At 42.6% G+C, this 25190-nt stretch overlaps 3 protein-coding genes across 13 annotated transcripts in view; 1 reads left to right on the forward strand and 2 right to left on the reverse strand.

Annotated features, from left to right (window-relative positions):
- CDC14A (cell division cycle 14A) overlaps positions 1 to 8670 on the reverse strand; it is a 60052-nt gene extending 51382 nt beyond the window's left edge. For 3 of the 4 annotated variants that reach the window (XM_080622782.1, XM_080622781.1, XM_080622780.1), the window contains exons 1-2: positions 7482 to 8670; positions 6309 to 6399 (exon numbers count right to left, since the gene is read on the reverse strand). In XM_080622782.1, the coding sequence (XP_080478908.1) occupies positions 6309 to 6399; positions 7482 to 7587 (197 nt within the window). In that variant the 5' untranslated portion in view covers positions 7588 to 8670. Of the gene's footprint in view, positions 1 to 6308; positions 6400 to 7092; positions 7144 to 7481 lie in introns of those variants that run through there. The other variant, XM_080622783.1, reaches the window with a different exon arrangement.
- Positions 8671 to 10666: 1996 nt separating this feature from the next.
- EXTL2 (exostosin like glycosyltransferase 2) lies at positions 10667 to 18500 on the reverse strand. Of its 4 annotated transcripts, none has more exons than XM_080624310.1 (5): positions 18385 to 18500; positions 17118 to 17181; positions 15635 to 16062; positions 14148 to 14218; positions 10667 to 13541 (listed from the first exon to the last, which is right to left on the reverse strand). In XM_080624310.1, exons 2-5 carry the CDS (start codon positions 17120 to 17122, stop codon positions 13050 to 13052), a joined length of 996 nt encoding a protein of 331 aa, XP_080480436.1. In that variant the 5' UTR covers positions 17123 to 17181; positions 18385 to 18500; the 3' UTR covers positions 10667 to 13049. The 4 variants fall into 4 exon arrangements, with proteins under 4 accessions (XP_080480436.1, XP_080480435.1, XP_080480437.1 ...); XM_080624309.1 differs by having other exon boundaries at positions 18308 to 18500; XM_080624311.1 differs by having other exon boundaries at positions 10667 to 12104; positions 18264 to 18500.
- A 104-nt stretch (positions 18501 to 18604) lies between these two features.
- SLC30A7 (solute carrier family 30 member 7) overlaps positions 18605 to 25190 on the forward strand; it is a 34074-nt gene continuing 27488 nt past the window's right edge. For all 5 annotated transcript variants that reach the window (XR_013957409.1, XR_013957410.1, XR_013957411.1 and 2 more), the window contains exons 1-5: positions 18605 to 18794; positions 18940 to 19041; positions 21187 to 21300; positions 22448 to 22535; positions 24195 to 24321. Coding sequence is in view for 1 of the 5 variants with exons in the window: in XM_080623146.1 (XP_080479272.1) it covers positions 18715 to 18794; positions 18940 to 19041; positions 21187 to 21300; positions 22448 to 22535; positions 24195 to 24321 (511 nt within the window). In the remaining 4 variants the exon portion in view is untranslated. The remainder of the gene's footprint in view (positions 18795 to 18939; positions 19042 to 21186; positions 21301 to 22447; positions 22536 to 24194; positions 24322 to 25190) is intronic.

The following is a 25190-nucleotide window of genomic DNA, read 5'->3' on the forward strand; positions in this document are numbered from 1 at the left end:
ATGGTGAGAGGAATGTAGTACACAACTCTCTAGGACAGCAACTCGTCGTTGCCAACTGTAGTTCTATTGGATGCCACGTGAAGGTGCCATGAGTCAGTTCCAGCCTTGGGCACCTCTTTTGAATGCCAAAACCGCTTCTTACTAAGCATTTGAATACCACTGACCCTGGGACAGCAGAAGAATGAAACAGCTTTCATATCTTGAAGGACTGAATGAAGCCTGGTTATGGTCAGTGAATCAATACTATAGCCTGGCAGACTCTGAAATTAATTGCTAACCTCCATTAGCATCACAGCCAACCTATGGCCAGGGTAGCAAGCAATCCTGCAAAGATATTTCATGGTTATTTGTGACAGAAGCTCAGTGTGACTGCCACACTGAACAAGGTTGTGCATGCATCCTTACCAAGCTGCAGGCACTTCCAATAGCTTAAATATGGTCCAAAGCCTAATCATCCATCATATTGGGAGGGAGGAGGTGCAACCACTAGGACAGGTCCACCAAGTCAGTTCTAACAATGTAGTAATGCTTAGGTGGGATGATGTTACTTGCACGGCAGCTTAGCCAGTTATTGGTTTAGTAACTTGAAAAGAGGCACAGTTTAACAATTGCAATCATTTTCTAGAGTATGGGTACAACTACTCCTTTAGATAGGAAGTGTGCCTTCTTGGGAACTAGCAACCATATAAAGTAATTTTTCTGCCAAAACAGGAGCATCCCAAGCTTGCAAGTACTTAAACCAAAAGATTAATCACAACCACCCCAGGAACTAGCAGAAATGCAGCTTCCTAACTGCAAAACTACACTAATTTTGTAACATTTTACAAAGATCCAGAAATTAGAAAGAAAAACATTTTCCACTTGCTTTCCTCTGCCCCTTTCATGGGCTGGGTTGCTACAACATTTGGGTCACTGCACTGTAGCGCCTTTGCTGTACGCACTCTAACTAGCCGTTAAGCCATACAAGAACCAGCTACTGCAGAAGCACCCAACTGGCTGCTCCAGATAAATGCTTCAGATCATAAGCTGAACATGTGTCCATACAACAAAACTTCTGGATGAAAGCCAAGAGGATCAGTCCTCACACTCACTACAACCTAGCTGCCAGTCAGGAAACCTTGGCTACTCCATCTTCTTCCTCCAACTCCTGTTTCCTAGAGTGTTTCTCCTTTCTGCTTCTCAAGCGCATGAAGAAAAGCGGAATGCCCACTGGAGCGCGTCCCTGCTCTAGCCCCACCAATTACAGTAACACATGAATTGATAGGAGCTTTCTTATCTGGGCTGAGACATGATCCCTAACGCTTAATACTACTTAGGGACTGCACACTTCTGAATAGACAAAGGATGATACAGCAAGTCTAAGTCTAGAAATGATACATCACCTTACTGCTTGCATCTGAAGGCAGGAATAATGTAGAGGCTCTGGACTACCTAAACCACCAGCTACTCCATTTCCCCTTGAATGTTTCAGATCCTTAAGATTACAATTCTTCAAAATCCAACAAGAACAGGAATCCAAATTATAGGTAATTAAATAGCTATTCCAGATATATGCATTTTTGATACAATGCTCCTTGACGTCAGGAGCAAACTACCAGTGAAGAGGCTCTCCTATAAAGTTTCTCATAAGGGGTTTCCTATATCAAGCTATGTTCTCACCCAGTATAAAATTGGAGCCTAGAAAACAGATATTTGTTTTTTAGTCCTGCTGCCCTCTTACTGCAAGCAGAAAAAATCCTCAATACTTTAGGTGATTGCATTTTTTTTTCCATACAAAGAAGTGAAGACAGATATGGTAAAGTAATGTGTGGGTATAGAACTTATGAAACTATTGGACTTAAGACAACACCATAGGTGTTAAAGGATAGCACTTTTCAAGTCTCAAGCATAAAATTATGTCAGTAGTTCACGACTGGAGGAAAAAAAAAAAAAAAAGATTACATTCTCACTTCTTAGATCTTCCAAATTTCTTGTTTGCAGTGAATTTAAAATCTCTTATTTTAAGACAGAAAACAAAATAAAGCCACAGTACTATTCTTAATACTCATGTGTAAAAATTAGACATACAAAAGCTGGTATCAGCAAGTTTTTCTGCTCTGTTTTTACATTTACATAGCTAGAAGTCATAATTTGGAAAATTTCTTCTTTTTTGACTTTAACTTACTAAGTTATCTTGTTTAACAGTCACATCCAAAAAGCTACTGATGTGGATAAGGAACTCCCTGTTCTCTGTGTGAAGTGACAGCTGTTTGTTGTAACAAGGTGAAGTTCAAGTTTTCTTTTTCCTTTCAAATGATATAAGCCACAAAACAATGGAGAAGTTCAGGTTTTGTATGCAAGTACTGTTACTGGATAGCCACAGAAAAGCAGCATTTAGCCAAAGTAAAAACAAACAAGTTAACCCTTACTCTTCTCACAGGAGGGAAACTGCTTCTTTGCATATACACACACAATGAAGGAAACAAGTCCTACAAATCAAAGTCCAAACAGTGCTCATTTAATAGTGCTGTAGGTAAACATTTAAGGGTCTTACTCTACTGCTGTTCAAACTGAAAGCAGCAGCTAACATTAAGAGTGCTGTGGAACAGGCAGGTAACATACTATGACCTGAAAGAAAGTGTTACTGTAAAACAGGACGTACAGAGAATATAGCATTAATTTTACACCTGCTCACGTGGCAGACTAGATCTGCAAAAGCTGTTTACACAAGAGATCCAAAGTCAGAACAAGTGACTGAAAACAGTAGTATTTATGAAAACTGCCATTATAATTTATCAGTAAAAGACTCCTGTTTCTCATTATCTAAATTTTAATTTTGTTTGAGAAAACTACTCAACAACAAAAAGGACATAAAAGGTTGCTTTGATAACAATGTGAAAGCCGAGTTAACCAGTCAAGTGTAGTATGCTCAACCCAGACCTGTTTACTGAAAGGTGAAACATGAAAGAAGCTATTCTTAGAGAATAAAAAGCTGCTTACTAGTGCCTAACTCATTAACTGAGGTCTTGCCAAGGCAAGGCTTGTCTATTTGCCAACTGACAGCCTTCATCAAGCTGGATTATTTCACATTAACTCTATTTTCCTGAAATAAGAGTTACCTGCACTGCATTACCCTGAAAGATTGTATTCCCTTACAGCCCCGTGCAGCCTTTCTCCTTTCTCAGGAGGGACCTCAGAGTCTCGGAAAGAGACTGATAAAATCTTACAGAAACAGAACAATCAAAAAAAAAAAAAGAGAATTCAGAATTGGATAGATTCATTCAGGTTTCTTGTTCCCTCAACCAAGGAATTTACATACCATCAACTGAGGAATTTACATACCATTTTCCCTAGCATAATAGGTTCAAGGTTAAATTGCAGCACATTTAACTGCGACAGTGACAGTTCTAGTAGTGAGTTCCTAGTCACCCAGCATTTGAGATGTTCTTAAAAGCATTTAAGCCTATCTTTATTATGTTTAAAAGTGTGAATGTTTAACTGAGGCAGTTATGAATTCATGAGAACAGCTGACAACCTCAAGTGAAACTGAAGGCTAAAGTGCCCCAGCTTTTACATAACCACACCTTGTGTACAACTTAGTGCTAAACCACGTGACACACTGCAAGAGCACGTCAGCATTTATCAGACCAGCACAACAGCTGCTTTGTTTAATAAATGGGGTATACTATTAATGTACACTATTACTTCCTGATGCCTCTTCAAGAGTGAGGAAAACAAGGGAAGCAAGGCAGTGAGATTCTAAGTACTATGTGAGCCAATAACATGCTCTGTGTAATCAGACAACCCTGAACCTACATACGGGGTTTTCAAGATAGCATATCACTGAAGTGAAGGCAAACTGACACCTCAGTAAAGTCAGCTAAATAACTTTCTCTAGCACTTCATACTTAGGAGTTATCACTAAAGTTAACAGAGTAACAGCCCAAAGCTGTTTACTTCCATACACAATGAAGTATCTTTGCCTTGTCACTAGAATGATGTCTATCTAAACAAATAAACAGTTGTATTAACACAACTAGTTGTGTGCCTCACAGGTGCTTAGGATTGTGTCCCTGAGTAGACATCTCCTCCTCCTTGTAACAATCTGAAAAACTCATTTGATTAAAAGGCAGAAGTGGTCATGAAATTCTGACAAGCAAGAATGAAGGCTCTGGAAACCACTGTTCGGAGCTATAGCTTCAGAACTCACTTCCAAGTAGTTACTTTGCTATCACACAGCAAGTATTTCTGATCACTGTGAGAAAGAAGGCTGCATTTCTGAGAGAATGAGCAGCACATCTGATCTGGTCTATTAAAGCTACACTCCACTACTACTTACAGACAGCCCCTGATGTCAGGCCCCTCACTTGCTGTACAGCCTGTGAAACCTAACAGGCTGACATCAAAAAAATGGGAATGTGGCATGGTTTTACTGCCGATTACTGCAAACACTGATAGTGATGGGTGCTGCAATACAAATACCAGGGGCAAGCTTAGCAGCGTTACATAACGGTGTTAGGTTGTTACAGAAAACTCACCTAGTAACTGTCACTTAACTTGTACCTCATGTTTTAGAATTTTGAGAGCACAAAAGGGAGTGTCCTATTCTGGTATCAGATAGAGGATGATGCCTTGAAAAAAGGCCAGTTAGATTAGGACCTATCCATTCAGAAAACACACTGCAAGTTACACATCCAAAATCTTCAGGTGTGCCCTAGAAGATAAAGGAAACTTTGCTTCCTCCCATTACCTTGTAATTCTATCTGGTGTCAAATTAGACCTTGGTATGTGGTTAACAGGTAATTGGGTTAAGGAGTACACTTACTGAATTTCCTTTTCACATCTTCCCTCTCCCTCCTGCCCAAATTTCTCAGTTGTTTTTGTTTTGTTTTAAATATGATACACAAAATACCCCAGCTACAGTCCTTGGTTAGTACAATCATCTGTAACTAACAGTGCAGAACTGCTCCACCTTCCCACCCCAAGATCAAATCGCACACAAGATTCATTCACCCTTACTTGAAGCATATTAAGAATTAGAAACAATACTCCTCAGGTCAAGCATAACACAGAAGTCTTAGAGATACGAAATCCAATTTTACTTTCATTAAAGAAAGTGGAACATATTCATGTAATGCAAATTGCTCAGGGCCTTCCCAGTTGAATTCTGCTTTTCTGCTTTTGATATAAGGTCAGCCTTGCCTTAGGGTACTCCTGAGGTCCCTTCCAATGTGAGTAAGTTAATGATCATTACAGAACCTACCCCCAACCCAAGCAGGTAATTACAAAAGACAACTTTGAGAGTGAACCATTGGGAGCTCCACTAGAAGACACACAGCTTAAGATAATGAAGACTCAAAACATGTGTAGATAGTGTAGTTTTAGTGTGTAGCCCTAAAACTGTAACCTGTGCATAGAAAGCAAGCTAGAAACAAAGTAAGACCGGTTTACACCTTCACAGAAGTAGCACTGAAGTCACTGAAGGAAGAATGGTTGATGCTCACAAGTACTCCAACTCATATGGAAAGTTCTATTTAAAATAAGACCACATTTTTTGTTTCACTTCTGCAGCAAACCCCCTGTCAAGTGGCTAGACACACCATCACACGTGAAACATGATCTGGGAACACAGTGTAGAGCAGCCACTATTTAACCGCAGCAATTACTTTGTTTAGTGTATTTGATGTCCTTTAATAGTGTTCAGACTACACCCAATTTTACTTTTGGCCTTCTGTGTGCTTCCATTGTCTTCTAAACACGTGAAGCTCTTACTTCGGAGAAATATTTTCTCTGCTGTTCTACAAAAGCCAACAGGAAGTACCATCTCAAAACCTTCTACAGACTTCTAAATAAAAGTTGCAGACTTCTCCAAATGCACATTTAAGTTTTGCATTCTTATGATTCTGTATAAAAGGTGAACATTTCATACTCTCTACACAGGAAAACGCACACAAAACAAACTATTGTTTCATCCATCCACACCAAACAACAGTCTTCTATTTAAGACACCATTTAATAAGATTTAATAAGCCTTAAGAGATCTCCTTCACCTTACAAACAACTCTTACAAAGCTCAGAGATGCTTCCCCTAGGCCCAACCATAATTTAAACCATTTAATTGGCCTTGTAGCTGGTTTTGTGTTTTTTAACACAGCAATCTTGTTAAACTAGTCTCAGCTAGTGTCTAAATATATTCAGGATACCTTCATACTCATGCTATGTGCAAGCAGCCAAGTGGGGCAAGAACATCCTATAGAGCATTTAAGTGTTTTGGGAAGAATCTCAGGTGATCACTTGGAACATGAAAAACAACAGATCGTAACACTTACTTTTCATAGACCAGTTCCTCGTCAGTGCAGAAGTAGTGGGTATTTACGGTACTTTTTGGTTTATTCCTCAAAGTAGCAAAGTACAGTCGATCTGAAAGACAGACAAAGGCAGCGTTGCAGGGCAGACCAAGCAGCTCAGCACTTCTCCACAGCATCCCGCAGCCCTGTCCTGCCCTACCATGCAACAGGCACAGCTGAGCCGTTTCTTGCCCAGGCAGCCACAGCATCCTGGCCTGTATCAGCACCAGTGTGGCAGCAGTGACTGTGCCCCTGCACTGGGCACTGAGGAGGCTGCACCTCGAATCCTGTGTTCAGCTCTGGGCCCTTCACTGCAAGAGAGACATTGAGGGGCTGGAACGGGGCCAGAGAAGGGAATGGAGCTGGTGCAGGGCCTGGAGCACAGTGTGATGGGGAACGGCTGAGGGACCTGGGGGGTTCAGGCTGGAGAAGAGAAGGCTCAGGGGGGACCTGATCGCTCCCTACAACTGCCTGAGAGGAGGATGGAGCCAGGAGGGGCTGGGCTCTGCTCCCAAGGAACAAGGGATGGGACAAGAGGAACCGGCCTCAAGCTGCACCAGGGCAGGTTTAGATGGAGCTGAGGAACAATTCCTGCCCCAGAGGGTGCTCAGGCATTGGAACAGGCTGCCCAGGGCAGGGCTGCAGGCACCGGCCCTGCAAGTGTTCACACCCCGTGGAGACGAGGCCTCAGTGCCATGGGTTAGGGGTGGCCTTGGCAGTGCTGGGGTAAGGGTTGGACTGGATGAGCTGAAAGGGCTTTTCCAACCTAGGGGACTCCATGATCCTTTTTCTCCTGCGAAGAGCGGCGGCCGGAGTGCGAGCACCCGCTCAGCCCGGCCGGACACCCCTCGGTGCAGGAGGGCTGAGATTTCTGACCCACGACACAGCCACGCACAGCAACAGGTGCCGGCCCCGCTTCTCACCGGAAAAGAGAGCAGGAAGGAACCGCTCAGGCGTGCCCCGCGGCGGCCGAGGGGCCGGCAGATCACCAAAACCGCAAGGCGAAAGGGGCCGAAGCCGAGCCGGGCACGCAGCAAAACCCAGGGAGCCGGGGGAGAAAGGCGGGGAAGGGGAAAAAAGCCAGCGAACCTCCTTCCCGAGAGAGGCTCCGGCGAGCGGCACCCCCGCGGGCAGGGCTCCCCGGCCCGTTCTCACCTTTCACGAACTCCGAGGCTCCCCCAAGCACTTCAGAGGCGGCTGCCGCCGGCTCCATCTTAAACAGGGCGCGGAGCAGCGAGGCGCGGGGAGGCTCCGAACTCATGGCGGGGCCGGGACGCGCTCTCTGGGAAGCGACCCGCTGCCCGGAGGGGCCGCCCGCTTGCCGGGGGCCACGCTGCGGGAAGCGCCGCTGCCGCAGCCCGCATAGGAACGAGAGCGGAGACGAGAACTAGCTCCGGGACACGGCTGGCGCCCGCGGGGACTTCAACTCCGCCCCGCCCGCAGCGCGGAAACGCCCCCGGATGAAGAGGCAGCGGGCGGTTACCAGGCGACCGGCGGCGCGCTAGCAACCGCGCTACGAGGCTTTGTTTCGCCCGGCCCGGGGCCGAGCCGCGCGAGTGACCAGGCCCCCTCCTCCTCCTCCGTCCCGCCTTCGCTCCCCGCGCCCGCCCAGCCGCCCCGCCTCACAGAACCTCACCGCCCGGCGCAGCTCCGCCCTGCCGCCCCAGCCCTGCGCTCACTCGCGCTTCCCGGGGCAGCGCGGCCCTCTCTCCGTACCCCCGCCCGAGGCAAGCGCCCTGCAGAGGCAGAAGTACAGCCCGCAGGGCTTGAGGCGGGGCTAGCACCTCCGGGAAGGGGCGGGCGGGAGGCCGCCCCGGGGCGCAGCGCCAGCACCAGTGCCGCTTCCCTCTCCGGGACACTTGTGTGAGTGGGGCCCGGCAGGGTGTGCGCCACCTTTTCGGTTGATTGACAAGGTGACTCGCCAATCAAAAGCCGCCTTCCTACCTCTCTAGCCAATGAGAGAGCGGTGCCTGGTGACGTGCCCTCGAGCGGGGTTCTCCTCAGCCGAGCTCTGGCGCCTCGGAGCCATAGGGAGTTGAGCTGTGCCCGGCCGCTGTGGGTTGTGTCAGCCGCTGGGCGATGAAGAGCTTCGTAAAGTGCTTCACAGACACTGGTAAAACTACACAAAACTACTTTTCCCTTTATTTTTTTTTTTTGTTTGTTTTTGTCCCGAAAGTTAAAGATTGGTTTTTCTGGTGGTTCACCTGCAAAAGCTGAATTAGCTTGTAGTCTGCGATTAACTTTCTGCCAAAGAAACGGGAGTGTTGAAAATGTTAGAAATGCCATTTTTCTACCAACTTCCCCTTTCGAAAGAATTGCTGAGTGCCAAGCAGGGCAGGCTGTCCGTCTCATTGTTACAACTAACCAAACAAAACAAAAACCACCTTTGAAACACCTAAAAACCAAAGCAACGTGCAGCCCTGAGGTTCATGTTATTGTCGCCATGTGTTCCAAACACCGTAAATAAGCTCCTGTAATCACCAGTCCATATAATTGATTCTAAGTTGTTTGTAGATGAGGCTAAATACAAGTGTGAAATACTTTCAACTTCTCAATTTTTATCTAGTGTCATAAGCACTGGATGCTCTTTAAGGCCTTATAAATACACTGAAGTACTACAGAAAATACTTCTCATGCAGTTGTAGTTGCTTATTTACTTTCTGTGTTTGTTCTAATACTGTGTACCTGAGTTCTCAAATGGCTCTTTTTTGCCCCCATTTTTCATAACTCCAGAACTAATATTCCTAAGTATGACTGTTTGGGCCTGGTCCTGCGAACTTAGGTAAGAAACCTTATTCTCAGAAGTAAGTACTATTCCATACAAGATGCTTGCAAGACTAAGAGCACAGTCTTCTGTAACAGGAAATCAAACAAAGGTTGTTGCGTCTATTTGCTCTTCATGGAAATCAATGTGCTTATCTTTTCCTGTATTGCTCTAGATTGCTTACACTTACAGCTAACCCTTAATTAAATAGTTCAATTTTATTTGTAAGCAGTTTTCTAAGGGGTAACATATCCTCAGTAAGAAAAGAGGTATCAATGTATTTTCTCTAGAACCATTGTTCTTAGCAGCCTTTTTTACTCAAACTTTCACTACAGTTCGATGTAACATACATTTCTAAGTATGTGCTTACACTCTACTTGAGGGGAGTTTGAATGAGCATACTCAAATTAGCTTTAACGAAGCTATCTTGGGCAAACAGAAGCAAAGCTGGAGCAGTGTAACGGGCTAGCTATCCAGGATCCAGAATCCCTAGATACCTAGTTTGTGTTAAAGCCTATTATTTGTAAGTCCCTCTAGCCAGGCTAGTAAATCTAGGAGGCAGAGGTGTCTAGAAACTGAAGCCCACTTTTATTTATGTTATTCGTATACCACTTATATACCTTTTGTAAAAATTACAAGTATTGGTTTGGTTACGTACCAGTTCTCATTTGTGGCAATTAGCTGGAGCCTTTGTAAGCATAAAAAGTACTTAAAATAATTTTTCTCCCCTGTAAAAATATGCACAAAATAACCTCCATGTTTTTTCAGTTCCAGGGTTGTATCTCATAGCTTTTAGTGTGATTATCTAATGCAGCTCACCTTGCAAAATGCTAGCTTTAGGAATGTTCTCACCTCATATAATTTTGCTGATTTTAATCAATTCCAATTACTATTTTTAATATTTGATGATACCAAATACCAAGGCTACAGTGACATCTTGTGGCGTTTTTTAAGCTGCATATAAAGAAGTAATTTTCATGTAGTCCTGTTGCATCATTTTAAGACTATATCCCGAATTTTTCAACAAGAATTTTTTAAATATCTTTTAGATGCCATTTTTAAAGCCCTGTGTTCCTAAATATTAATTTCTATAGAACATTCAGAGGTGGTGATGAATCTGTTTAGACTGTAAAACATTTCCAAATGACATCTAGATAATCTCTCAGAAAAATCATCACATACATATTATTTTGTTAAAAATATAAATCCTCAGTAATATATTTCATTAAAGAATCCTAAGGCATTTTTGTAGCCATCAAGGTATAAAAAGTTGCCAGCCTTTAAAAAACAATAAAAACCCCTTTTGGTTGCTAAGCACAATGAATTATGGCTAGAGATGAAATCATATCTTCAGATTTTCTTTTCTATCTAGGTCTAACTAACTGCTTAAGGCTGTGGTTTTTGGTGACTTTTCCCCCTCAGTTTATTTCCTCAATTAATTTAGGCCTTGCCCAACTTAAGAGAATGTAAGTGCCAACAAGTACATGTTTCTTAAAAAAATGAAATCTTGGTACTGCTCATCTGTATGCAAACTGTGAGCTTACTTTAGACATCTAACACTGAAAACAATCTGGTTTACATATTTTATTTGACAATTTACCAGTATAATAAAATCTTGTTCTATTAATTCTTTCACTGATACAGAAGAACGAAAAGTAATTGAACCTGTCGCTGAACCCAGGACACAACCCAAACCAACTCCTTCCCCATAGCAAAGAAGCCAACAGTGAGATATGGCTGAGTTGCCAGTTCATTTCACATTTTAAAAGTAAGGTAAACAACACCTGTGAGCCTTAACAATTCTAGTTGATACTGCAAAGAACAGAGATTACAGAGCAGTGAGTAAACGAAACGCAGTAAACTGCCACGAGGAAAGCTGCATTTCTGGAAAGACTGTAGACCTGCTTGATTACTACTTATCACTACACCACAATAATTAAAATCTACTTTTCACTATTACAATAAAATTAAGCAGAATTTACACTGCCATGTTAAGATTTTGCCCTTTAAATCTTGCAAAAGTACTAGGAAGACTTCACTGAACAGAAACAAAATCCTGTAACACTGATAGAAGAAGGCAAAAGAATTCTCCATTCCCCCAAAGACTTACATCCAGAATCAGCCCAGCTGTAAAGAATTTGTCACGTTTTTCAACCACTTTTTGTCAGCTAACATTACAAAACCTGAAAAAATGATACACCCATTTTGTGCAGATGCTATTTGTGTACCTGGTATTAGCTGTTAATGATTGCCCATAGACACCTTTGAACTGGTAATAAGAATCAATTAAAAGCTGATGCAAATTAAACTAAATCTACTTTGGATGCCAGATTTGATTCCTTTCTGTGATCCAAGAATATCTATTTTCTTTCCTCCATACCACAAAAATAAGTCTGTAACTTCAATGGAAAAGGTCTGTCCAATCTATGTTAACACGGTGGTTGCAGAACTACAGCATCCCAATCTAACAAAAGCTGTTAATAATAGCTCTGTTTCTTGCTATAGATGAGGCCAGGGAAATCAGAACACATAATAGTCCAGCCCTGTCAGATATCTCTGTACTTCAAAAGACTTTTTTTTTTTTTTTATAATGCTTTACTCATTCATTGCACATTGTAATTCTGTTGTCATAGCCACCAAAACCAGAGATGAAAGGAACCAAAAAGTAAGTAAATACTCATTTGGATGCCAGAGAGGGACTCTTCATCAGGAACTGTAGCAATAGGACAAGGGTGATGGGTTCACACTGAACCAGGGGCAGTTCAGGTTAGATCTAAGGCAGAAGCTCTTCCCTGTGAGGGTGCTGAGGCGGTGGCACAGGGTGCCCAGAGAAGCTGTGGCTGCCCCATCCCTGGCAGTGTTCAAGGCCAGGTTGGACACAGGGGCTTGGAGCAAGCTGCTCTAGTGTGAGGTGTCCCCGCCCGTGGCAGGGGTTGGAGCTGGATGAGCTTTAAGGTCTCTTCCAGCCCAAACCAGTCTGGGATTCTATGACTCTATGAAAAAAAACGGTAGACCTGTAATACAACAAAATGTACACTGTCATATATGTAGAACAGCCTGCTCTTCTTAGCAATGGTAAGTAAGTCATATTTTAGATTTTCTTGGGCATACTTTTGTAACAATGTACATGCAAAATGTAAAAATAAAACTAAGACTAAAGAGAGTATTAATATGTAATATCCCCTCAATTTCTTCTGGCTGCTTATAAAAGTTTCATATTTTATGTATTCATGTTTCTTGCATTTCTAGCTGCTAGGCTTTACCTTTCAGCTGCTTGTAGTGTTTCAGCAACTTTAGGCAAATTAATAATGGGGAAAAAAGCCACACCAGAGATCATTTTCCACTATCTCAGCAGTAGTAGATGCTGTAAGCAACCGTTTTAGGTCTATCTGAGATTAAGATGAGGAACTCTTCCCCGGCTTGCTTTCATAGCAGCTTCAGGAACATCTCAGAATACAGAATAGCTTATATATACAAACTTCATAGGGGTTTTGTACAGGAGTCTAGAAGCTTGGCCAACAGTTTACTGTAGCCTTTCTACAGTTTCGCTGGGAAGGAGGAAGTCAAGGAAGTATCTCAAGATATAACTATGAAAAATATGCCTACACCTCATTTAACTAGATTAACATTGAAATAATCTAAACATAAGCACTGCAAGTGTAGGAGTGCATTTTTCTCTGCATGTTTCTGAAGAACTGGCCTAATTAATTGTAATAGCTTTTCAGGTTTTAATGAAATGGGATGATTTTATCACAGCTAAACATATTAAGTTTTCTCAAAATTTACGTTGGAAAATTAGTAAGAAAGGAAAAAAAAATATACATAAGAAGCCACATGGAAAAAGTTCAGAGGCTACAAATAAGGATGGCCAAGATGCAGCAATTAGACCTTCTCCTCTCGTTGAACTCAGTACAATTCACTGAGTATTGTTTAACTTTTAACCCCTTAAATCTATTGGCTTACATTTTATTCTTGTGATTGGCATAATTAGGAAAACCAAACTGAGAAATCATGATATTAGAATATTTTAAAGGCATGCCATCATAAATATTAACCAATTTATTTACACAGTAAGATCTCTGTAACAAATGCTCTGCTCGGTGCCACATTCCAGAATAGCCACTGTTAGTGTCTTTTTCTAAATTCCTTATGTCAACAGGCTTCACAAACACTCCTGAAGGTTTCCCAGTATGCTTGGCTACCAGAAAATTCATGGCAATATCATCACAATTTTGAGTTTCATCTATTAAAGCATAAACTGCTTCTGGCTGTCTTTGAAAGTCTTCTAAATATCCACTATGAAAAAATGCTGCGCCGATAAGAACCATAGAATACTGATCTCCGTTTCCAAATCCAGGGCTCTGCAACTCGAAGCTGCCATAACTGTATACACCTGAAGGAGTAGAAATGTGCTTCCTAGGGACAAATCCCACTATCTGCTCTGGAAATTGCTGAAAGATAAAAGAAATTTAAACAATTAAAGTGAACACACCGTGAAATGCGTGTTAAGAATTGTCATAAGTGAGATTTATGCTTTAAAAAAAAAAAGAGAGGAGCACAAGATTATTGCCAGGAAAGAATGAAATTATTGGCATATGGTCCCTTGATCTGCATAAATGTTGCAATTAAACACAGTTTCACAGAACTGACACAATATGCCTCATTCAACGCTATGTAGTGCCAAGAAACATCTATCCACAATTTGCAGCTGTATATTTGGCACTCAAAATAACTTTATAGACAATTTCTCTTGGAGATGAAAAAAACCCACAAGTTTTGTTTTGCTGCCTCATGTCAATTTATATAAATTCAGCAGTCAGCAACTTCAGTGTTCTTGTACAAGAAGAGTTACAAATTTGAAAGACAGATTACAGGTATAGCTAGTATTGAAGAATATTTTTGCAATTGCTACTGTTCAATGCTTCAATCCTTCTAAAATCTAGCTGTATAGCTAGAAAACTGGTGGTAAAACATGAAGATATAGTATTACTCTTACTTAAAACCATTCATCTCAATTGTAACTCTCAAATACTGCATGCCAAGGTGCAAAACATTACCTGCCAAACAGAGAAGGCGAAAGTAAGGTCATGAGCACTGACTAGTGTATCATCATCCATCATTAAAACAGCTGAAAGGGGGAGAAAGAAAACCACGTTTAACTTCTCAAAAGATTAAACAACTTAAGATCCTGCTAATCTTGCATAAAAATGCAACTAAAAGAGTTAGATACCATTCTTTAGAGTATGAGTTTTATAAGGGATTCTTAGTGTAAAATTTTACCCATCTCTTCACTACTTGCAAGTTCTAACAAAGCAAGCTTAATGAATTGCACAGGCAATATTCAATAGCATGAACTACGTAAAGAAGAATCTTTGCCTTAAATTTTGGGCAAAAGACTATCAGGAAGTGGAAAATGAAAGACACTCTTAGATCAGAACTTCAGGTACATTAAAGCTTTTTAAGTTTACAGTCAGTGTAAACCCTATTACAGTACATAAAACACTTGGGATGTTGAAGTTTCTAGTGTCTTCCTAGAAGTCATGGCTTTTGATTAGCAAGTCATATTAGGAAGGGGGCAGCAAACAGAATTGCCTTTACTAACCATAGAATCGTATGATCCCAGACTGGTTTGGGCTGGAAAGGGCCTTAAGATCATCCAGTTGGAACCCCCTGCGATGGGCTGGGACACCTCACACTAGAGCAAGTTGCCCAAGCCCCTGTGTCCAACGTGGCCTTGAACACTGCCAGGGATGGAGCATTTACCACTTCTCTGGGCATCCTGTGCCAGTGCCTCAGCACCCTCACAGGGAAGAGCTACTGCCTTAGATCTAACCTGAACTTCCGCTATTTCAGTTTGAACCCATCACCCCTTGTCCTGTCGGTACAGTTCCTGATGCAGAGTCCCTCTCCAGCATCCCTGTAGCCCCCTTCAGATACTGGAAGGCTGCTGTGAACATACGGGATTTTTTTTTCCACTTGAAACAAACAGATTTATTGTTGTGCTTCTTCTGCAAAGAGCTTATGAAGAATAGTTAGATGAATAGCCAAAAGACCGGGGAAGATACTCTTAAAAAGGATCCATAATTTGAGGTAGAAAGCCAGACAGCTACGGATGGAGATTTCTCTTCAGAACAGCATATGCATGAGAACTCAGTCGTAAATAAATGGATTAAATGAAGTCATTACCAGATGACTTAAGTCCAGATTAATGCAGAGACTCAACAAATACATGCACTATGAATTTTAGTTTACTCTATAAAGAGAAGCTGAACTAGCTGTGTTTGCCTGACAAAGGAAACTAAGAACACCTTGCAAAAAGCCTGTGAATGCATTTGACATCCCTCTTTTTTACCTTACTCTTGACTGAAAGCCTGGTGGTAGTGGTGGTGTGCATCTGATGTCATAACATAGCTTTCTTCCATATTAAGTGGACCAACAGATCCATGGGCTTATTACACAGTAAAACTCAAACCATCTCCCTTTTAGCATTTAGATTTTAAGCGTGCGAACAGTATTAATAGTAGCAATATGAACTGCTGATTACCTTTAGTTTCCAGCTCCGGGAAATTCTGGAGTCTATTCCTCATGCGATTTACAGTTTGAACTTTAAAGACAACGGGGACAGGATGAGGTCCCAAGGAATTCCACATTTCCTCTGGTATCTTCTCACCAATGTTGTTCCACACAACAATTACTTTATGTAGGTGGGGGATGGCTTGATAGTGATTTAAAAGCTTTAGCAGTAAGTCTGTTCTATTATATGTCTGCATAATAAGAGTAAATGCATCCAAGGCAGACTGACTCTGGGTTTTTGGTTCCCTTCTCGAATTGGGCATTTTGTCATCTTTGATACTGGGAAGCAAAGCTGTCAAAGCACCTGCCACAAGAAGTAAAACAATGATCACCACTGAAGTGAAGCGCAGTAGGCGGATTCCCTTAACTCTTCCTGGGAGCTTACAGAAGTGGAAATACCTTTAAAACAAGTAACAGGAAAGGAAAAGTCATTAATCCCACTTATCTCCCTTACTTGAGCAAAACTCCCACAGTATTAAATAGACTTTTGTTTAAGTAAATAAATAAGGAGGATTTTAGGACTTTTGATCTTTAAGATCCCTTCCAACCCAGCCATTCAGTGATTGAGCCAATTACGTCTGACTATCAAGACACATACTTCTGGAACTCAGTTTCTGCGTTAACATCACATTTCATTATTTTGTGCAAATGAATCTGGAGTAATTCTTTAGATTGCTCATTGTCTCTTATTTTCTCAGTACTGCATTTTTGATTGAACATTTATTTACATACATACATCCAGCTGAAATTAGAAAGCAAAATTGTACAGAAAGTCAGAATTGCAGGAGCTCTGCCTTAGCTGAGAAACAAAAGGCAGAGAAAGTGTGTCCTCAAGAGCTCCGGCAGACAGAAATAAGTAAAACGGTCTTTCTTTCTCCACCATCCAAGGAAGGAACAATCTTTATCACGGATTTGCTGGACACTTTGTCTGGGCACCCTATGCCAACGCCTCAGCACCCTCACAGGGAAGAACTGCCTTAAATATCTAACATAAATCTCCCTTCTTTCAGCTAAAAGCCATTCCCCCTTGTCCTGTTGCTACATGCCTTTGCTAAAAGGCCCCTCTGGAAGCTGGCACTGGGAGCTGCTCTAAGGTCTCCCCTTCAGGAGCCTTCTCTTCTCCAGGCTGACCCAGCCCAGCTCTCTCAGCCTGTCTCTAGAGCAGAGCTGCTCCAGCCCTCGCACCATCTCCATGGCCTCCTCTGGATTTGCTCTAGCAGCTCCATGTCCTTTTTACGTTGGGTGCCCCAGAGCTGAATTTCTAGGCTTTCACCAGGGAATTCTGATCAAATTAAGTGATCCAGGACATCAATTATAGTTTATGAGAAAGTATCCGTGTTTTAGCATAGAAATATTGATAATTTGTTTTCCAACGTGCACATACCATGCTTGAAATGCAAATGATTTTAGTCTAAATGTAAATAATTTTAGTCTAAAAAAACCTTTGAACTCACCTCATTATTGCCAAGTGGTTTCCCCACCTTGTTTTTGCAGGAGAGTTGTTTGTGATCTTTGAATCTGTTGGAATTTAAAAGGACTCTGTAACTGAAGAGCACCAGTTACACACATGCTACCCAGTATTCTTTTGCAAGCACACTAACCCATGGCACTGAGGGTCTCCAGGGTGTGTGAACACTTCCAGGGACAGTGACTCCAGCACTGCCCTGGGCAGCCTCCTTCCACTGAGCTTACCAGTCCTCTTAGAGGTTTAAGACATGATATTTTTTCTTAGAACCATAGAATAGTTTGGGTTGGAAAGGGCCTTAAGATCATCCAGTTCCAACCCCCCTGCTATGGGCAGGGACACCCCACACTAAACCATGGCACCCAAGGCTCTGTCCAACCTGGCCTTGAACACCACCAGGAATGGAGCACTCACAGCCTCCCTGGGCAACCCATTCCAGTGCCTCACCACCCTCTCAGTAAAGAATTTCTTCCTTATATCCAATCTAAACTTCCCCTGTTTAAGTTTGAACCCATTACTCCTTGTCCTATCACTACAGTGCCTAACAAATAGTCCCTCCCCATCATCCCTATAGGTTACTAGATGTGCGGCTGGAGATGTCACAGAAACTATTTCCTCGTCACTTGTTTGGGTGCTTCATTTTAAAGGTGTAGACACTCATTGCTTGCTCATACAAACTCAGACTGGCGCTTGGCCATACGTGCTTTCAAAGGATACCTTAGGCTCTCTTTCCGCAGGTGCCACCTACTTGCAGCCATACTGACCAATGCTACTGTCACAATTAACTAGTTACAGATTTAAAACCATGGTGAAGATATGAATGTCTGCTGTGGAAATGAGACTTCTTGGCTTGCCATACATTTTTGTGTGTACTCAGTTGCATATGATCGGCTGTAATGGTGACAACGGTGACATTATTATGCATTCTTTAGTTAAAACAAACGCCTATATAAAACCTTCAGAATTAGCATTCAGTGGACTTTCCAGCAGAGAAATGCCAGTGAGTTTTGCCACTTAAATTATGAAATTGCAGTGCAAGATTGACCTCTTGAAAAAATTCTTACAATACCCCCTGTAGAGAACAAAACCAAACCCGGAACGGATGGAAATCAAGATTTATGTCAAAATACAGTACTGTTAATACAAGTCCTGAGCGGGTCCCCCCCCGTTCGTGGGCACCATTTCATATCGATCCCCCGCAGCCGAAGCGGACAGGTCCCCCCGGCCCGGCTCCCCCCGTGCACGGGTTCGCTCACGTTCGGGAGGCCGCCCGAGCCCTCCAGAGGCGCTGCAGCAGCCGGGCCGTGCTCCGGCGGCGTCCCTGCCACCAGCCCGGGCACCCGAGACGACAAAAGCCGCCCTCCCGGCACCCCGCGGCTCGGCCCGGCCGCGCAGCCGCTCCGCTGACTCAGGGGCGGTGCGGCCTTGCCCCGCCTGCTGCGGGGCGTTCCTGTGCTTCCTCCCGGCAGGCCGCGGGTTGTAGTTCGGCTGCTGCCGCTGGCGCGGCGCTCTGGTCGCGGTGGCTTTCCCCCGGCGTCCGGCAGCGCGGCCATCCGCCGCAGCCTGGGTTCGGCAGCCCCGGCAGGATGTTGCCCCTCTCCATCAAGGACGATGAGTACAAGCCGCCCAAGCTCAACCTGCTCAGGAAGGTGTCGGGCTGGTTCAGGTAAGAGGCCCAAGGCTGGGCCGGGCGCAGCGGGGGCCGTGCCAGCGGCTGAGCCCCCCCCGGAGGGGCTGGGGAGGCTGACGCGGAGGGTGCCTGGCCCTCGCTGTGCCGGCGGTGGGTGACCCGCTGTGTGCTCCGTGCGCAGGTCCATCCTGAAGGACAAGACCTCCCGCAACCTCTTCTTCTTCCTCTGCCTCAACCTCTCCTTCGCCTTCGTGGAGCTGCTCTACGGCATCTGGAGTAACAGGTACCGGGGAGGAGCGGGGCGGGAGCGGCTCCCAGCGCGCAGGAAGCGGCGCCTCCCGCCCCGGACACTGCCACGTCTCCCTGTCGGTGGGGCCGGGCCCTGGCCCAGCGGCCGGGCCTTGGGGCTGCCGGAGAGCTTCCCCCGGCCCCTCAGCCGGAGCCCGCTTTGGGCAGGAGTCTGTCTGGAGCCGGTGTCCCGCCGGCTGGGCTCTGGGCTGAGGGGGAAGCCTGCCCTTGAGCGTGAATTACAGGAGCCAGGACTCGTTATGACCGTTCTGGGCCTCCTACTTGCCATAGATATCCTTTGTCTGGGAATGTGGCTTCATGTGGAGCTGGTATCTGGGTGTCAACAAGCAGCACTGCAGCAAGCATCCTTGTCTCTAAGTGAGAAGCAGAATTCATAGAATCATAGAATGGTGTGGGGTGGAAGAGACCTTCAAAGCTCATCTAGTCCAAGCCTCTGCAATGAGCAGGAACATCTTCAACTGGATCCCGTTGCCCAGAACCACAATCTGGCATTGAATGTCTCCAAGAATAGGGCATCTGCCACCTCTGAGCAACCTGTGCCAGTGTTTTACCACCCTCTTTGTAAAGAATTTTTCCTCGCATCCAGCCTGAATCTCTGCTCTTTTGGTTTAAAACCATCACCCTCCGTCCTGTCACTACAGGCCCTGCTGAAAAGTCTCTCTCCATCTTAATTAAGTAAAAGAGTCGTCTCAGTTCTGGCTGAGAACATTGGAGCTGTTCAGCCTGGAGAAGAGAAGCTGTGTGGAGACCTCAAAGCAGCTTCCAGTGTCTGAAGGGAGATACAAGGGTGCTGGAGAGGGACTCTTCATCAGGAACTGTAGCAATAGGACAAGGGGTGATGGGTTCACACTGAACCAGGGGCAGTTCAGGTTAGATCTAAGGCAGAAGCTCTTCCCTGTGAGGGTGCTGAGGCGCTGGCACAGGGTGCCCAGAGAAGCTGTGGCTGCCCCATCCCTGGCAGTGTTCAAGGCCAGGTTGGACACAGGGGCTTGGAGCAAACTGCTCTAGTGTGAGGTGTCCTTGCCTGTGGCAGGGGTTGGAGCTGGATGAGCTTTAAGGTCCCTTCCAAACACAAACCGGTCTGGGATTCTATAATTAAAACAAACAAACAAAAAAGCCTCAGATCATCCTGTCATCTCTGCAGTTGAATCACTTAGAACTGTATCTATAGCTCAGAGCATGTTTATGCCATGTGGTGAATTGTGTTGCAGTCTGTACTGACCTCTGTTGATAAATGCATGTACCTCTGGCTACTTGGACATGTTTGCTTTAGCTCAGGAAAGCAGCACAGCTGTGCTGGTGTTGCACCTATGGGTAGTCTTGCCCTTGTGGGATCTGCAGTTGTGAGCACAGTGCCATCATAACTTGCTGTATGATTTCTGGTTCAGAGCTGGTATGGGAGTTTGTTTCAGTAACAGGCATCCAAGACATTTTTGGCCGATTTCCCCTGTGTGTGGAAACTCTTCCAAAGTGTCAAGCTTGAAAATAGGTTTGAGAATATTGCTTTTGTAAATGCTGAGTGCCATCACTGGTGGCATTGGTAGTCTTCCGCAGAACAGTTTTGGTGTTACTGTGCGAGTTAACCGATCTATGCTTTGTGTATGATAGAAAAGCAGTATCTTTAAACCCAATTTGCTTTTGTAACTGGCTGCAAAATGCACTTATGTGGGGTCAGTATTTAAATGCAGCTTGTGTGTATATTCTTTTCAAGCCAGTTTTGCTCGTGTGGTCAAACTATAAATTGAAATAGAACAAATACCTGCCACTGTAGTTATGTTGGCGAGCGGTGAGGCTGTGAGTGCACCTACTCCAGGGTCTGTGGTTCGTGTTACGGAAACCACCCTCTGCTACCACCAGAATCATGTGCTAGGAGGACTTTTTGCCAAGCACTCTTCCAAAGTGCCTCCCCAAAGCTCACAAAAACAGTTGTCACCGTGTTTGTATTGATCATCTAGTGTGGCTTTCTCCTCTGTGCTAACAAAACCTTGCCTGACGGTTAGACACACAGTGTGTTCTGCTGGCGTGTAAAAGATTAAATGCTGGGTTTTCATACTAAACATGTAACATATGGAATGTAACTTTTCCCTGTTTGTTTTCTTTTTTTTCTTTTTTCCTCCAGTTTAGGTCTAATATCAGATTCTTTTCATATGTTTTTTGACTGTACTGCTCTATTGGCTGGATTAGCAGCTTCAGTTATTTCAAAATGGAGGTCAAACGATGCTTTCTCGTATGGGTAAGAAACTTCAGGCTGTTACCTTTATGTACTTTAGAGAACTTCAGGCTGTTACCTTTACCTACTTCAGTAAATGCCTAGTAGGATGTTTGCACTCTTATGAACAAAACCTCTTTTCACACAACATTGTGAATTCACACAATATGTTCAAAGTGTGGGTTTTTAAGGTGACTTATGTCAACCGTTAAAGTTTGTAACTCCCTCATGCCGTACCACCTTCATGGATATAGCTGCTCTGCCTGATTCTGTTTCAAGGGCACTTGCTTCCGTTGCACATTGCAGTTGTGCCCTATGAAACAATACTGGTGATACAATGTTATTAAATTGGTGGTATGATTAATTAACAGCAACTGAGCTGTAACAGGGTTGCTGCATTCCCTATAGCATTACTGACCTGAATGTCTGCATTAAGCTTCCGCTGTGTTGCCTAAGCACGGATTGTGTAGTCTGAAACTTAAAGCACTGTTTAATTAAGGTGGAAACTCCAGTATGCCTAGAAATCAATTTAGGAAGAATTGATTCTACTATGAACTAATTGCAGTGAAAGGAAGTTCTGTATTAATTACTGCTCTGCATTTAAACAGCTGGTGTTCCATGTATTAGGGAACAGCCACAATTTGTTAAGACTGATGTTTGCTGCGCTGGGTTTACATGTTATTCTAACCTGACTGCTTTGTATTTCAAGACTTTGGTATCTGAAATAGTTAATTTCTACTTGTACTAAAAATCCGCCTGCTAGACGGGGGGCAAATTAATGTATAGCTGTTTGAAGAACTTTACATCAGCAGGCTTCAGTTACATCTCACATGATTATCTTACTTTGTGGCTTCCAAATATACATTTATACTATAATTCCCAGTAGAGAGCATCTTAAACGGGAAGACTTTGACATATTGACAGCTTTCTTTCATCTAGATCAGATCATGGCTGATTTGGATCAGGTAATTTCTGTCATAATACAGCGTAGTGAATTTCTTACTGTATGTACTTACTGTAGTTAATTTACTGCATCTTCCATTTAGCAAATCCCTGTGTAATACAACTGAGAACTAGAAGATAGTACTCCAAGTCTCGTAAGTTCCACTTCTAATTTTTAGCATTATAATGGAGGTGTTAATATCTACTCTTGTGTTTTTGTTTTTTGCAGGTATGTTCGAGCAGAAGTACTTGCTGGTTTTGTAAATGGCTTATTCCTCATCTTTACAGCGTTCTTCATTTTTTCTGAAGGTGTTGAGGTATGTTATGGAGTCCTTTGCACTAGCAATGGTCATGTTGCTATTTGTAGAACATACTTAATGGGGATAAAACCAGTGAAACTGAATTGAAAAAAATAAACTATATTCTTATGGGTTAAAAAATTCTGGGATTTGAACAGAGAATAAGGCCATCTAAAATCGTGGGTTTGTGACACAGAAACCAGCTTTTTCAGTGTATCAGTACTAGCTTCTTAAATAGTGTGTTTTGACTGTGTGTAAAGGTTCTGTGAGATTTACCCTATCCTTTTTCAGGCGGTTAAGCATGTCATAGAAAGATCTTTATTTCTCATTGTTAATGGACAAATGAGGCCAATAAAGAAAGATAAATGCTAGTTATTCAGAGGAGAGCCATTAGTCATAAGCCATATCCTGTGAAGAAGTTGGTCTAACTTATCAAAGAAAAAGGATTATCTGCCATATATTGGTCTGATATAACTGGCAAGTAGTAACAGCTTTAACACTTACAAGGGCACTTGATTTTTTTTTTTTTTTACAAGATGATTCAGGTGATAATTTCAAGATATAAATGTAGACATCAAGCATGTCTGCACTGAAGTGAGGTAGGATTAAGAGTAAAACTGATTCTGATCAGTTTATATTAAAGCCATTTACTTTTTAATGGGAGATGCACTCTAAGTTTGTTTAGACTTCTAGTTCAGAATACATTCTAGTGGTTTTCTTTTTACTTGAGAAATGGGAAGAGTTGTCAGGAACATATCCTGTATGTAAATAAGCCTGTAAATATTTCAAAATTGGTACAAACTGGATTGAAATTGCTAAAAACATGAAAACTTCACTCCAAATCCAGAAACAGCAATAAAAGTTGCTAGAAAAACAGAATAATTGCTACTGGAAGGGTCTAGGTTAATATTGAATCATCATTGTTTTTCTGCTGGTCTTAGCTCCCATGCTAAGTATTAGCTTTGCTTGTGATGGTGACTTTTTCTCTCTGTTCCTTTAAAAAGTTACATCTACTGTGAGTTCCATTGTCTTGCTGTTCCCTGTACCTTTCATACCTGGGGTCAGATGGTGAATGCTTTGCTCCCTCATCAATAGTAATTTACACTCTTCAACACTTAGCTTCAAGATGCAAATTGTGTTAGGCCTGTAATGTCTCACTGAAGAAAAACTTCCAAAGAAAGTAGGGTAAGAAAAGAGTTTAAACAAAAAAAATCCATCTAAATTTTAGAAGTTTTAAGAAAATTCTGCAGTTTGTTCTTAGTCTTCATTTCATTCTTCTCATCCTTTTATCTTCCTTAGCAGAAAGGAAGAAATGGCATTCTAGACTCTTGGAAGTTTTTGGATGACACAATCAGTCCACATTGTACAACACTTGAATATGTTCATATGGTGTTGAGTCATGTCCTGCAGCATATTGAAATGTTGGGATAAAAGTTAGCTGGACTGTCAGAATATTCTGCTATACTTTCACAGCTTTAATGATAAACAACTTCAACTTCAGACAGTGAGAATTGTCCACGTACCTTCCCGAAACCTAAAAGTCCTGAGTGATTTCTAGGTTTTTCAGTGTCTTTTAAGGATGTAAAGAGATTGTAAAAGTACTTTTGCTTCTGGGTTTGTGATTTTGAGTTTGTTAGTTTTGGTTTGGTGTTTAGTATTTTTTGTTTTGTTTTTTAGAGAGCACTCGAGCCTCCTGATGTGCATCATGAAAGACTTCTTCCTGTTTCTATACTAGGATTCATTGTAAATCTTATAGGAATATTTGTTTTTCAACATGGAGGTCATGGGCATTCACATGGCTCTGGTAGGATGTCTATAATTTTCAGTACTGTTTCCTTCTGTGGCACCCTGAGAGCCCCAGGATTGAATTGTAATGTTGTTTTAGTGGCAATCCTAGGTAAATGGATATGTGACTTGTTGCAGTATTGACTTTTATGTTTTATCACTAGCCCTGGTATGTCACTGCCTCTTCCCATGTTAATATCCAGTAACTGGAAGATGTAGAACTCCAGAGTGTACTCTCTGGAACATGCACTCTTCTTTCTGTGCCTTACTGGGACAGATTTGCAGAGTGTCATTTGGACAAAATTAAGCTGGAGTTAAGCAGGTTTTGACTGGAAAATTTACAAAGCAGTGTTTGAACCAAATCTTAAGCATGGGCTGATTCAGCTTCCAGTGCTTCTCAACTTAAATTTTGCATTTAAATTCAAAACACAGTATTTGCCTAAATATATATATTTGGTAAATAGGGTTTCTTTTTTCTGCAAAGCTAATTGGTATCTCTTTCAGCTTACCACATAAACCAATATAGACTGGTGGAAGAAAATAGGTTTTGGTCTTTAACTAGTGATTTAGCTTGATTTTATTATTTTTTTAATGTCTGAGTGAAAGCCAATTTCTGGTTTCTTAAAACAGCTATTTTTAATATGCTTCTATTATTTGTATGTCTACACAATTGTACTAAAAGCATAGCACAACTTATCTCAGAAGTGGGAATGTATAAAAGCATTTGACTTCTCAAATCGGGTATATTCTTATACAGTTGCCAAGCATAGATGTAGAGACCAAACGACTTGTGTTAATTTTCTGAACTTATTTAAAGCTGTACATTAAGATGACCTAAAAGATGAATAGGTTTTAAGTTGCTTAGAGACAAATGAAAGCATCTTTTGA

Source organism: Psittacula echo, assembly GCF_963264785.1.
Source record: "Psittacula echo genome assembly, chromosome: 7".
Classification (NCBI taxonomy): Eukaryota; Metazoa; Chordata; class Aves; order Psittaciformes; family Psittacidae; genus Psittacula; species Psittacula echo.

Bases quoted from the DNA above. Each gene is read 5' to 3' on its own strand.
- EXTL2 (XM_080624308.1), bottom strand. From the start codon at position 18,315: ATGAAATGGTGCCCACGAACGGGGGGGGACCCGCTCAGGACTTGTATT. The intron at 16,063-17,117 runs GTGAGTTCAAAG...CTTGTTTTAAAG, and splicing joins AACCACTTGGCAATAATGAG to GTATTTCCACTTCTGTAAGC. The intron at 13,542-14,147 runs GTAATGTTTTGC...TTTATCTTTCAG, and splicing joins TCGCCTTCTCTGTTTGGCAG to CAATTTCCAGAGCAGATAGT.